The 12,657-nt window shown below is 45.5% G+C and overlaps 1 protein-coding gene across 2 annotated transcripts in view; it reads right to left on the reverse strand.

The window, feature by feature from the left end:
• The window catches only part of LOC142568330 (uncharacterized), a 79,478-nt gene that overhangs the window by 41,533 nt on the left and 25,288 nt on the right, over positions 1-12,657 (reverse strand). For both annotated transcript variants that reach the window (XM_075678338.1, XM_075678337.1), the window contains exon 3: positions 2,591-2,673. In XM_075678338.1, coding sequence (XP_075534453.1) covers positions 2,591-2,673 — 83 coding nt within the window. The remainder of the gene's footprint in view (positions 1-2,590; positions 2,674-12,657) is intronic.

Genomic DNA, 12,657 nt, shown 5'->3' on the forward strand with positions numbered 1-12,657 from the left:
ACCCTTATGGCGTTTCATCGCGGTGGAAAGACTGCAATGTAACATTTCATCGCTTACTGAAAAGAAGCAGGTGGCGCTTATTGGAGAGCTACGTAAAAAATAAACTTGCGAATTGGGAAAGAGGTCACTGACACTGTGCTGATTTATTCGAAACACGTATTTCTGGACGACTTCTTTCTTTCCGTCGGGTAGGCCATTGCATCCGTTTCTATGCTTTTATCACGCGGGCTTTTCAAATCGCGGAGCGTACTTTCTTTAGGCAGGTGCTTTAGTAAATTGTAGTGATGAACGCTTAAGGTTAAATCGGTTTCGTTAGTTTGATTTCTGTGCGAGTGCAACGAGTGCTTTAGGCAGCAGCAATGTTCTCACTAATGTACTTTTGTCCACAGGCTAGGTATCAGTGAACGATAACTAGCTCTGGAAGTTGGAAGTATCATGACAAGCGCTACGCCGCGAGGTGACATATCGTTTTGTTAACATGCGTTAGTTCTGTGGGGCAAGCAGAAGATTCTGATTTTTCAATTTGTTTTGTTGTCATTTCATTCGTTCGCAATAAATTTAGGAGCAACAGCAACTAGGGGCCCTATAACGTAAAACTATTCCAATATGCTTGTATTCTAATCTCACGACCTCAAATTTGCGTAACCGTTGACGCCAGCATCGGGCGGTCACCCGTAGGGTTATCTGAACAGACCAATCAAACGCTCTCGTCGTTCATAAAAGGTCATTTTGTTTACTTGAAAAACGAATAACATTACCTACACTGAGCGGCTTGTCTTATCTAATTGGCTGACAAGAGGCGAGGATCACACTCAAGTGGAGAGGAATTCGATGTGGCAGAGCCAGTGCACTGAAAATCGATAACCGGATGAAGAGGGTGGGAATTATTCCGCTTTTCCTTACTTAGCTTGAGGTGGGTGGTCGAAGATAGCGGCGGCATGTAACGGAAGCTTCAGAATGACGCTAAAACGGATCCTCAGGAAAGAAGAGTTTGAAGAATGAGGTCTTAAACGTGCCGAAAGTGCTCGAAAACGTTACATGGCCACGCAGAACGTTGTATTATACGCAAATAAACCCATGCTCTCCGGCAGGTGCGAGTGGCCAGTGCATGAGCGATCGGTGGCAGCCATATCTTGTTCCTTTCGGAACGGGACAGCCTGCGGCTATTCAGAAAAAAATTCAGGTTTGTTCGGCATATTAATGCATCTTTAACGCTTACACGTCACTTTGACGCGGTGAGTTTTCGCGGTTTTGTGACGTTGCAACAGACAGGCGAAGGGGGGGTAGTCCAAGAAAGTTGTTGACCAATTGCAGAGGGCTGATAGCAGAATTGGAATAGAAAAGTGTGGAATAGGGGTGCTATAACGTAAAGCTACTCCAAACTTTTCTATTCCATTTCAGCAATCAGCCATCCACGATAGGTCAAAAACATTTTTGGACCACCCCCACTTCACCTGCCTGTCACGCGACATCACGAAAACTGCGATAGCTCCCTATGTGATATGGCGTGTACACACGGATTATGCATGATTTGACCGAACAAAAGAAAAATATTTATTTCTGATTTGACGCCTTTTCGCCATTAGCCTTCGGTTATTGGTCAAAAGCTTTCGGGCTGCACCCACTTCACCTGCCTGTCACACGACGTCACAAAACCGCAAAAACTGACCGCGTCAAAGTGACGTGTACGCGTTAAAGATGCATTAATATGCCGAACAAAACTGAATTTTCTTCTGAATAGCCGCAGGCTGCCCCGTTACGAAAGGAATAAAAGATGGCTGCCGCCGATCGCTCAGGCACTGGCTACTCGCACCTGCCGGAGAGTATGGGTTTATTTGCGCATAATAAAGCTTTTTGCGTGGCCATGTAACGTTTTCGAGCACTTTCGGCACGTTTACGACCTCCTTCTGCCAATTCTTCTTTGCTGAGGATCCGTTTTAGCGTCATTCTTAAGCTTCCGTTGCATGCCGCAGCAATTTTCGAACAGCCACCACAAGCTAAGTAAGGGAAAGCCGACCAATCGCAGACCCCGGCACCACCCTCTTCATACGCTTGTCGATTTTCAGTGCAGTGCCTCGGCCCTATTGAAACCCTCTCCACTTGAGCATGCTCCGCGCCTCTTGTGAGCCAATTATATAAGACAAGCTGCTCAGTATAGGCAATGTTATTCGTTTTTCATGGAAACAAAAGTGACCTCCTATGAAGGAGGAGAGCGTTTGATTGGTCTGTTGAGACAACCCCGCGGGTGACCGCCCGAAGCTTGCGTCGGCGGTTACGCATATTCGACGTCAGGAGATTGGAATAAAAACATACTGGAATAGTTTTACGTTATAGGACCCAGCTTTACGTTATAGCGCCATAGCGCGCGTTCCACCTTTTGAGCATTCGACCGGCCCCTCGCGCGGCTAGTTTGCTTTCCGACACTGTGCACGCTGCTAAATTCCGTTTCAACTGGTTCGATTCGTATCGGATTCATGCATTTATTTCATAAAAATGACTTTGCTAAAAATAAACCCTGTTTATATTTCAGGAACATGTTTGAAGAAGCGCATTTGGTCCAATTGGTTTTATTAAATTTTCACGTTCTCACATTTTACGGGGGTGCCAGGATCCGCGCGAGGCCCCTTACAGGCGGCGGATGTCTGCTGTGTTTTCAAGCCCGGGCACTGCGTACTGCAAACGCGAACAAGTGCCAGTCATCAGCCGCACACAATCTTAGGACAAGGATGAGCGAAAGAAAGAGAAATTTTCACCGTGACTCACAAACGGAGCTGAGAAACATTTGCGTTGAACTCAAGAGACACTGACCACGCAACCTTACAGTTCTTAGCCTGGTTTTATTAGTGCAAGACATGCGTATTTAGCTTCTTAAAGGCGAATAGACGTTACTGCCTGTATAACATAGGAGGATATGTGATATACTGCACCACGATTAGCAACGCGGAGTTGCCTATAATGGTTGCCTATAATGGCTGCCGCAACACTCTATATCGTAGCCATCTTTGTTTATTTAGACAGTATTGATAGAACAATTAACGGCTTCTAGAGTTGCCAATACAAAGACGTATCTACTGCTTCATTCATTCGCCCGATTCACCTCCAATTTCGCGCATGACAGTCTTAGCTTGTGGAGTTCGTAAATCTGCTTACGCAGCGTTCTCTTTGCTTCCTTGAGTTGGTTAACTGCGCTGAGGCTGTCAGGGCTTTGATGAAGCCATGCAAGCGATGACAAGTCGTCACGCGTGAACACTGCTTTGCACTGAGTGCAGGAACATGGTGGTGACTAAAACAGTAACCTTGCGGACCGCAATGTTCACTCTTTCTCGCCATCTGTAACGTCTCCTCTTCCCCCTTACTTCTCACTCCACTCTGTTCTTAGTGCCCGAAAATGTATCCTCCGGCGGGACACCCGTTCCCCCATCTCCCTTCGTCTGATTCCTCTTACCCACAATCTTTATCGGGTGGAGGAAGTCTTTCTCTCGAGATTCTGGGCCGAGCATCCCCTTACGCCCGCCATCGCTTGTACCGCAGGTCAGCCATATGAGGAAAATGTCCAGTGTCCGAAGCAATCCACTCCTGCTTCTGCAGCGGAGGCCCGCCATCTACTTTCGACGTGCCCTGGCACGAAGTCCGCAAAAATGTACTTAGGAATCTCAAGTTGAGAAGTGACCAATCAGGGACAACAAGTTTGATGCGTTGCTCTTGCAGTATCTGCATAATAAATTCATTCTGACACTCTGTCAAGTGGCAACCCAGTAAAAGGAAAAACTGTCCTAATTGCTTTCATAAATGGCTTGGTGGCCTGTTTAGGCTGTTGTGCTGTTTTTACCACTGAAATGGGCGACCACTTATAATTCGTCCAGTCTTCTGCTTTCGTGGCTATCGTAGCTAGGCATTGGCGAATTTCATGTACCTTCTCCATACACCTATGACCCGACAGAACCGTTGAAAGCCTCCCCCGATACCTCAATGTGATGTCTTACTATCCAAGAGCAGCGGGAATGTTGTACCGATTATACGCCCGTTGTTTTCCTTTTCATTCGTTCAACACTGATGGAGGATCTCGGCTGTTGAGAGACAGAGCTGGTGCACTGCGTGTTTTAGAGGGCAGCTCTTAGGCGCCCATTGCTGCGTTGTGCGTCGCCGTTCGCGGGCGTATTTAGGGGTAACCGAGCGAACGAGCACACCGAAGGATGAAAGAGCGAACTAGAAACTCAGCGGGAGATGAAAGACGGCGACAGCGAAGAGAGCGCGAGGAGGAAAGCAGAGGAGGAGGGTATGGCGAAAGCATGAAAAGAAAAGCGCGGTGTCGCGCAAGACGTGTTCTAGGGCGACGATCGCTACAAGATGGCGTCAGAGTAGCGCGCGTCGTCTATGCACCGATGACACCATCGATACGGCATGCGGCGAGTGCGTCCATCGATACCATATACTGGAACTAAGCGCTGCGTGAGCGGAGGTCTGTCTGCGGCGGCTGCTGTGAATCATGCCCACGCGTCACCCACGCGCTGCCTCTATCGATCTCCCGATTAGCCAGGCAGTCGCTCCACACTTCGCTCCGTTTTCAACATGCCACACGAGAAAGATTCTCCGCGCCATCCGATATATCGCTAAATGAAAACACGTATAGAGCTGCGCTCCAATTTCGCGTTAGGGAATATCGCAATCGTCGGTGATTTTTTTTTGTACCTGTGATGCGAATTTTCTTCGCTGTCGTCTATGAATCATTCGAAAGATTATCATGACTATGAATCTTCGGCGCACATAAACTTACCTTCGCCCCGTTCTGCCATGACATACAAGAATCCTTGCAACGACTTTGAAGCATGCCTGCATCTTTTTACCTGTATGATAACGAACCACGGTCCCTTGCTCCAGCCTACGCGGATCCTACCATGTTTGCGAGCACGACGTCTATACGTTCTTGTTCGGCGTCATTGACTTACGTAACGTCGTAGCAGCCGATACCATAAAACAGGGCTACGTTGCTGGGCCCGCTGTAAGCTTCTGTAAGCCCGCTGTAAACAGGGCCCGCACCACCTTTTTCGGGCTTAGCACTACCGTCATCCCCAGTCCACAAACACGTCAGCTGACTTCAGCGCCGAGTCACTCTCTGTCTACTATAGTGGAGCAGGAAGAGGCTACCTCCTAAGCCTCTCTGGCAGTTTATGTCTGCCTGCGTAGGGGAGCGTTATCGTGACAAGCGTTTCGACGAATACGAGGCTGGTGTTCAAATTCACCACCACTGCAGCACGTGCACCGATGATCAGAAAGACTGCACCCAGATTCGGTGTCACGGGCGTCAAGGCAGGAAAATTTCCGACACCATTCGAATTCAAATGCTCTCGGATGCAAACGTATATGTTCAAGTAACGTAAGTCACGTGAGACCACTAAGCGACAAGTGTAGTGTATTACAATAAACTATAAGGATTTGGTGGGCTTATTATTTTTGGTGATAAAAAAACGGGGACAAAAAGTAAAAACACAGCACAACATTTCACATACCCAAAATCAGCCATATAATATTAATTAGTCATCCAACGCACGTATCCCTGAAACAATACGTTTGGTGCTGTGCTACTGCTTGGATAGGTTTTCGCTGGTATTGGAAGCCAAACCAGAGAAAAAATTTTTTTTATAGCTAATAAAATCAGCGAAAAGAGATTGCACGCAGCCGCCAACGCTTACAGATTCATTACTAAAACGAGCGATGGAAGAAAAGCACTCGGTCACCTGTGTGGGAAGACTCCGTGTGGCAGAATGTGTTACTTGCATGTTGTGAGGCTGGCATTGTGCGTGAACCCAAAGAGAACTTTGCGGTATTTGTTACCATGTAGCCACACATGGTTCTGGCTGCCACGCAATATTCAAGGTCGGCTCACAGAAGTGTACGGGAGCGTGCTGGCTTTTAATGTTCTGTATTTCCATAGTAAAGGGATGGATGGAAAGGGGAGGAGTATGTCGCCCTCTGTGCGACGAGTTCCAACTACAGATGACAGGTGTAGTGGAAAGGCCACTTTATCTTGGAGCCTCGCAAGCGCAATTTTGTACGCCTTGTAAAATTATGGAGAAAGGACAATGTGCGCGGGGTTTTTAGAGCAGGTGACGTTAACTAGAACAGTCAAGGCGTTTGAAGTTATATTTAGAAGCTGCGCCAGGAAACGTAGCAACACAGCAAGCTGCGGAAATACGCAAAAAAGCAGAGGCTAAGGTGGTTGAAGCCACCATTGCGAGTAACCCTACTTTATATGTCGGCTGTTCTGAGCACATGACTCAATAATGTATCGCCATGGATACCGACGAGGCAGGCCGGTGCATCGGAAAAGCCTTACGCTGAAGCGCTGACTGAGACGGCAAGATGCTGCAGCAAGAAGGAAAAGCGGAAACAGGAGCGAAGAGTGTGCGGGAAAGGCGAAGATATCAAACATAGGGAAAGAGAGAAAGGAATAGGAGGAGGAGGAAAAAATAAGAGTGGGAAGGGGTCTGAGGCCGTAATAGTATTTATTTATTTATTTATTTATTTATTTAAAATACTCTCAATGCCTGATGGCGTTGCAGAGGGGTGTGGTGAATCAATATATATAATGTTAGATATAGCACTCTGAAAGGATGAATGAACCGGATTGCTGGCGACAGAGGCGGGGAGGTGGTTCCATTCGGATGCTGTCTTGGGCAGAAAAGAATTGAAGAAAAGGTTTGTGAGGCATCTTGGTACTTGTACCTTGACGTTGTGGTCGATTCGCGATGAAATATGAGGGGGTGATATAAAAAGGTCATTTTTTAATTCTGGGATAGTATAGTACATTTTATGAAAGAGTGATAACCGGGCGAGTTTCCTTCTTGATGATAGGTCTGGCAGATGAAGGCTAGTTCTGTTGGCGGATACACTGGCACTGCGGGAAAATTAGATACAATGAAACGTGCAGATTTTGAATGGGTTCAAGTAAGTATGTCAGCTGTGCTGTAGATGGATCCCAAATAGATGAAGCATACTCTAGTTTCGACCTCACTAATGTTTTATATAATGTAAGTTTTAGGGAAGAGGGCGCGCGAGAAAAATTGCGACCTAAAAAACCTAGTGTGCGATTGGCACACTAGGTTTTTGGCCCACCACGTATTCAATGTGAGTTTGCCATGACAGATTGTTAGTAATGTGAACACCTAAATATTTATAGGAAGTGACAGAGGACAGAGCAGAGTTGTTAATTTTGTACGAGCATGTAGAAACATCACTACTGCGAGAAAATTTGATCATTTTACATTTGTTGACATTTAATTTCATTAACCACAGGTTACATGCACCACGAAGGAATGGTGTTAAGCTCAGATTGAAGTAAAAAGGAATCATCTGGATTACTTAATTAGCCACGTTAGTTAAAATAGTTAGTCATAATAGCCGCGAATTCAACCATAAACAGACGCAAGGAGGCAGCATTAGAAAGATTGGAAGGGGATCCCCGTGTGCTGGTTGAAGCATTTCACCTGCAACAACATGAGCGAGTATTGCCATGGCAGCGAAAGGAAAATTGTTGGAAACAAAAACAGGCCCTAACCTTGTTGTGACTGCCCACATAAATGACGTAATAAAGGGGAATGGTAGTGGTACTTGAAAGAAATTGTAAAATCACTGAATTGGTTGAGATATGTGTGTACGAATGTAAAGATTACATTATGCACTATACCAGAGGCTGCACGCTAGGGACACGTAGTCCAAAAAAGCTGCTGTTGCTGATATAATAGAAGTATATAGCTGGAAACTGAGATGCACTTCTGGGTGTCTGACATAAACAGGTGATTTCGATGCATGGGACCGAGGAACGGCTTTGTCCGCAATGACATTCATGTTAGTTTCATATTGGGGGAACTATAGACTGGCGGCTTATGGAACGAGCAGTACCTCTTTACGAGGTCAAGATGCCTCTGAGGAAGGTCCCACTAAGACACGTTTTATTTCATATCATTCATTTACTGAGCTACGCAGACGCTGTTAGCATGAGCAGCAGCACAAATATGCAGGGAGGAAGAAAAAACCCAAACGGCTGGACCTTGACGAAGAACTAAATAAGCAACAGCTAAGTGTCTCTGCTTTTATAGATGGTTATAGAGATGGGGAAGGTCTACCGCTTATAGACGGCTAGATTTTTGAACGCCGCGAGATCAAAAGGAAAGAAAGGACGTGGGATGGGCATGCTGATTTCTCAGAAGACGGGAACAGAGGATATAGCCCACCTGTAAGGAGCATCTCTAAGTTACAGAAACAATTCGTCAGAGTAGCTTACTTGTGGACAGGCAAAAGTTGGTAGGCAGGAAAATGATGAATTAAGGCACACTCTGGGTGAAGATATAAGGGAGTGCAGGATATAAGGCAGAGATTATGTTGCTCACGATATGAAAGACTACGTTGAAGACCTGAATGAATACATGAACTATAATGAGAAATGGTTGCTTCACCTAACTGTATGGTACAATTTCGTGATTGTCAATAGGGAATTGAAGTGTAAAGGCAAAATAACGTGGTAATCTGGAAACAGGCAGATGTGAATTTATAAAAGAGATGTTGGAGGATATTACAGTATGTTCGCTACTATTCTGATAGATGAGGAAGAAACTAGAAGCTTAGAGAGCGACTACAAACGTATTATTTTGTTTCCTGTTCGACATCTGAAGTGCAAAACGGAGAAGCAAGGAGACAAAGCACCAGGTTAAACTTCAATGACGACCGAATAACCAATACTGAAGCTAGCGTCAATTAGGAAACAATAAAGACGCCAAGAGACTGATATTGCAGTAAACTTAAGAGACTGAATTACAGTAAACACTGAATTAAAGTGACAAATACTAAATCACAGAGACAAAATGTCTGATTAAAACGACAAAAGGAAAACACATAGACGGTAAAATATAGAAACCGTGGATACAATAGAATAGCTGTACAAAGTGTCCAGAGAACACAGACAAGCAAGAAACGTACAGCCATCACGCGAGGATATGGAAAAAAATTAAAATTATATAGAATAATGAAATGGGAAGCATTGAAACTTTTCGAAGTAAAAAATCAAAGGTACAAAGAATCGCTGTCTTTTTGGAGTTGCATTAGTCTCACGACTTAGTAAAGAAACAGAGAAAAGAAGAAAAAGAATAATATAAAAAGAAAGAGCTAGAAAGCATGAGGTGTCAGAGGAACAGATAAAGAAAAAGAGGATATGAGAAAATAAGGAAGTGGCCGAACGAAAACAACTGAATATGAACGAAGAAGAAGCTGAAAAACGCACGTGGAGGTACATGGCCAAAGCTGCGAAAAAACTATCATGCGTTCCTCGCAGAGACTCAGTGTAAAACGATAAAACTTCTAAACTGCGGTACACATAAAATGATTGTGGAATCTGCTATTAACCCATTAACTTAGCCTGAAAGCGCTGAGCGCGCGGAACAGGTTCTAAAATGGCTGATTGACGCAGCAGAGCAGTCCACATTTACTATCGGAGTTTCTACTAGAAACAAGAAAGGTTCGCCGTGGAGGACTGAAGACTATGAAAAGGTATATCGCCTTGGGAAAGCTGCGTGGAAGAGCCCTCTTCATAATCAGAGCCCCTTAGATTGGATTCACTACAAATTTTATGCTGCCTGTTTTAGGCGGACAACTGCGAAAGCTAAGCATGTTTATAACGTTAATGCGGACACTTATCTGACCCCAATAATAGGAAAGCCCTACACATATTCACGGAGCACAACGAGAAATCTCCTGTCGGCCATATTTTGAACTCCGTTGTACTTACCTAAGTAGAAGCTAAGAGTAATCTTAACTCTAGAGCACACGGCCTGTCGTTGCGATTTCAGGCACTTTGCTCAATTGGGTTCAGAATGCCACGGCAGTGCAATGACGTTGAAGAGGTAAACTTATGAGAACTTCTATCTGCCGTAGATGAGATCGGCAGCTCCGGGTTATGATAGAATATCTGTTATCATGCTTGAGTTCTAGGCACATAACTTTGCAGGAGAGTTGCTAAATAATGGGAACATTTCCTTAGAGAAAACATGGCTACCTAACGAGTGGAACGTAGCTAAAGTTATCTTGCTTCTGAAGAAAACCGGCAAAGGGCTTGGTTGGGACAACATTCGGCCAATCGCTGTAACTTCTAACATTGTAAAATTAATTGTAAGTTGTTCTTTATAATTGTCTATCAGAGCACATTTCTAAAATTACTGCATTAAGCACCGCTCCGATTGCATTTCATAATGGTTGTTCTATTTGGTCCACATATTTCGATTTAGAAAGCAAAATATGGTTAGCTAAGAGAAACTTGGAAGTTTCGGCCATCGTAATACTAGATCTTCCAAAAGCTTATGAGAGCGTAGAGTAGGAAGTTCTACAGAATAAACTCGCTGCCTTAAACCTTCCATCGTATATAATTGCTTGGATAAGGGACCTCTTGCACGGAAAAAAATTTTTTTTTGCACAGATAGAAAGCATCATTCTGAATGCTTCTTCCAGACCAGAGGTGTACCTCAGGGTTCAGTGCTTTCCCCAATATTGTTTAATGCACTACTACAGGATATTCCAATTATGCAAGGTGTCACACTATTTGTGTATGGGGATGATGATGATGAAAAACTTTATTTATCCCTCTTTAAAGGGAAGGGGGCAATGGAATAGAGGGTGGGGGAGGAACTACTTGAAGTAGGCCTCCTTTATCCTCTCAGCCCACTCCAGGATGGCCTCCTGAAGATCGGGCCTGGAGCTGCGCAAGGCAGCCTCCCACTGCTCCTCACTAGATATTAATTGCTTGAGGAAAGGGGGAAGGGGGTGCTTAGGGCACCCCCACATGATATGGTTTAAGTCTGCTCTGGGAGATACACAGAATTTACAAGAGGGAGAAAGGTAAATGGCGGGATGAATGCGGTGGAGGAGGTAAGGGGACGGAAAGGTGTGAGTCTGCAGCTGTCGCCACAGAACTTCACACCTACGCGGGGATTTGCCCATGAGTGGCGGAAAGGTTAAGCGGTCTAATCGGTAGTGTGTGCAGATTTCGTGGTAAGTAATAAGTCGATCCCGCGCTGTAAACGGCGCCTCCTCCGTGGCGAGGTCCGACGCATCTGATGCCTGAGCCCGGACTGTAAATCCTCGGGCACTGGCATGAGCCGCCTCGTTTCCGGCAAGGCCCGCATGCGCGGGAGTCCAGATTAATGCCACAGTTTGATTGAAAGGATGAGCCAAGAGGAGAGAAAAAGCTGGCTTAGAGACCCTACACGCTCCGAAGTTATGTATGGCTGATTTGGAGTCGCTAACGATAACTGATGAATTTGGAATTGTGAGGGCCAGGGCTATGGCCGCTTCCTCCGCCTCCTCCGAGGAAGAGCCAGGAATGGAGGCGGCCGCAGCGACCTGCCCGTGAGAGTTAATGACTGATATTGCGTTATGATTTCTGTTCCCATATTCGGCTGCATCAACATAGAGCACGTCTTTAGAGGTGGAGAATTGTTTTTGGAGAGCCTTTGCTCGCTGCCTCCTGCGCTGTTTGTGATGCACAAGGTGCATGTTTTTAGGAAGTGGGGGGATGCAGAGGTTCTCGTGTATGTGATGTGGAATGGTGTATTTAGTCTTGATGATGGATGCCGGAGTGATAGAAAGAGTTTGTAGAATGTGTCGACCTGTTGCGGTGTTAGAAAGTCTGCTATATTGGGATGTGAGGTGGGCTTCTGTGAGTTCAGAAAGTGTGTTGAAAGTTCCAGTAAGCATTAGCCTTTCAGTGGAGGTACGTATGGGGACTCCGAGAGCGAATTTATATATTTTGCGTAAAAGAGTGTCGATCTTATCTGATTCTGATTTAAGGAAATGTAGATATGGTGTTGCGAATGTAATCTTACTGATAACGAAGGCCTGAATCAAGCGGAGAAGTTCGGCCTCCTTTAGTCCGCCATGTTTATTGGAGACTCGCCCTAGAAGACGCAGGGTGTGATCGACTGTGGTCTGGAGTGTATGTAGAGTATATGTGTTGAGCCGGTTGCTTTGAATGTGTAAACCGAGCACCCGGAGCCTGTCCACTCTAGTAACGGGGATGTGGTTTAGGATTACCTCTATGCTAGACATGTGTTTTCCGGTCCCCCGGTGGGATGGCAGAAGTAGCAGCTCGGATTTTTGAGGGGAGCATGTGAGATTCATAGCCCCGGCATGAGCCACGACGGTGTCTGCTGCGGCCTCTATAGTGTATTGAATCTTTCCGTCGGAGCCGCCAGTCGTCCAAAGAGTGATGTCATCGGCGTATAGTGAAAACTTGAGATCGGGAATAGACCGCAATGCTTGCGCCATCGGCATCATAGAAAGATTAAAAAGAAAAGGGGACAGCACTGAGCCTTGGGGCGTGCCGTAGCTACCTAAAGCGTATGAAAGGGATTGCTCTGTGCCTATGATGTCGCATTAGTTGCTTCCACTAAAGATATTCACATGATTTACAAAAAGTTGCAAGCGTATTTATGCCTTCTTGAGGTCTGGCAGGATAATCTGCCCATGGTCCTTAACATTGATACAATCTCGACCGGTTGCGGTGGGTCTTCACCGCAAGAATCAGGAAACGACGACAAAGCCGGGCATCGTGATGATGAAGAAAAGTAGAAAAGATTGCATTCACTTCATTGCTAGATGGTGGTAACTCTTATG

This window comes from Dermacentor variabilis, unplaced genomic scaffold (genome assembly GCF_050947875.1).
Source record: "Dermacentor variabilis isolate Ectoservices unplaced genomic scaffold, ASM5094787v1 scaffold_18, whole genome shotgun sequence".
In the NCBI taxonomy this organism is placed as follows: Eukaryota; Metazoa; Arthropoda; class Arachnida; order Ixodida; family Ixodidae; genus Dermacentor; species Dermacentor variabilis.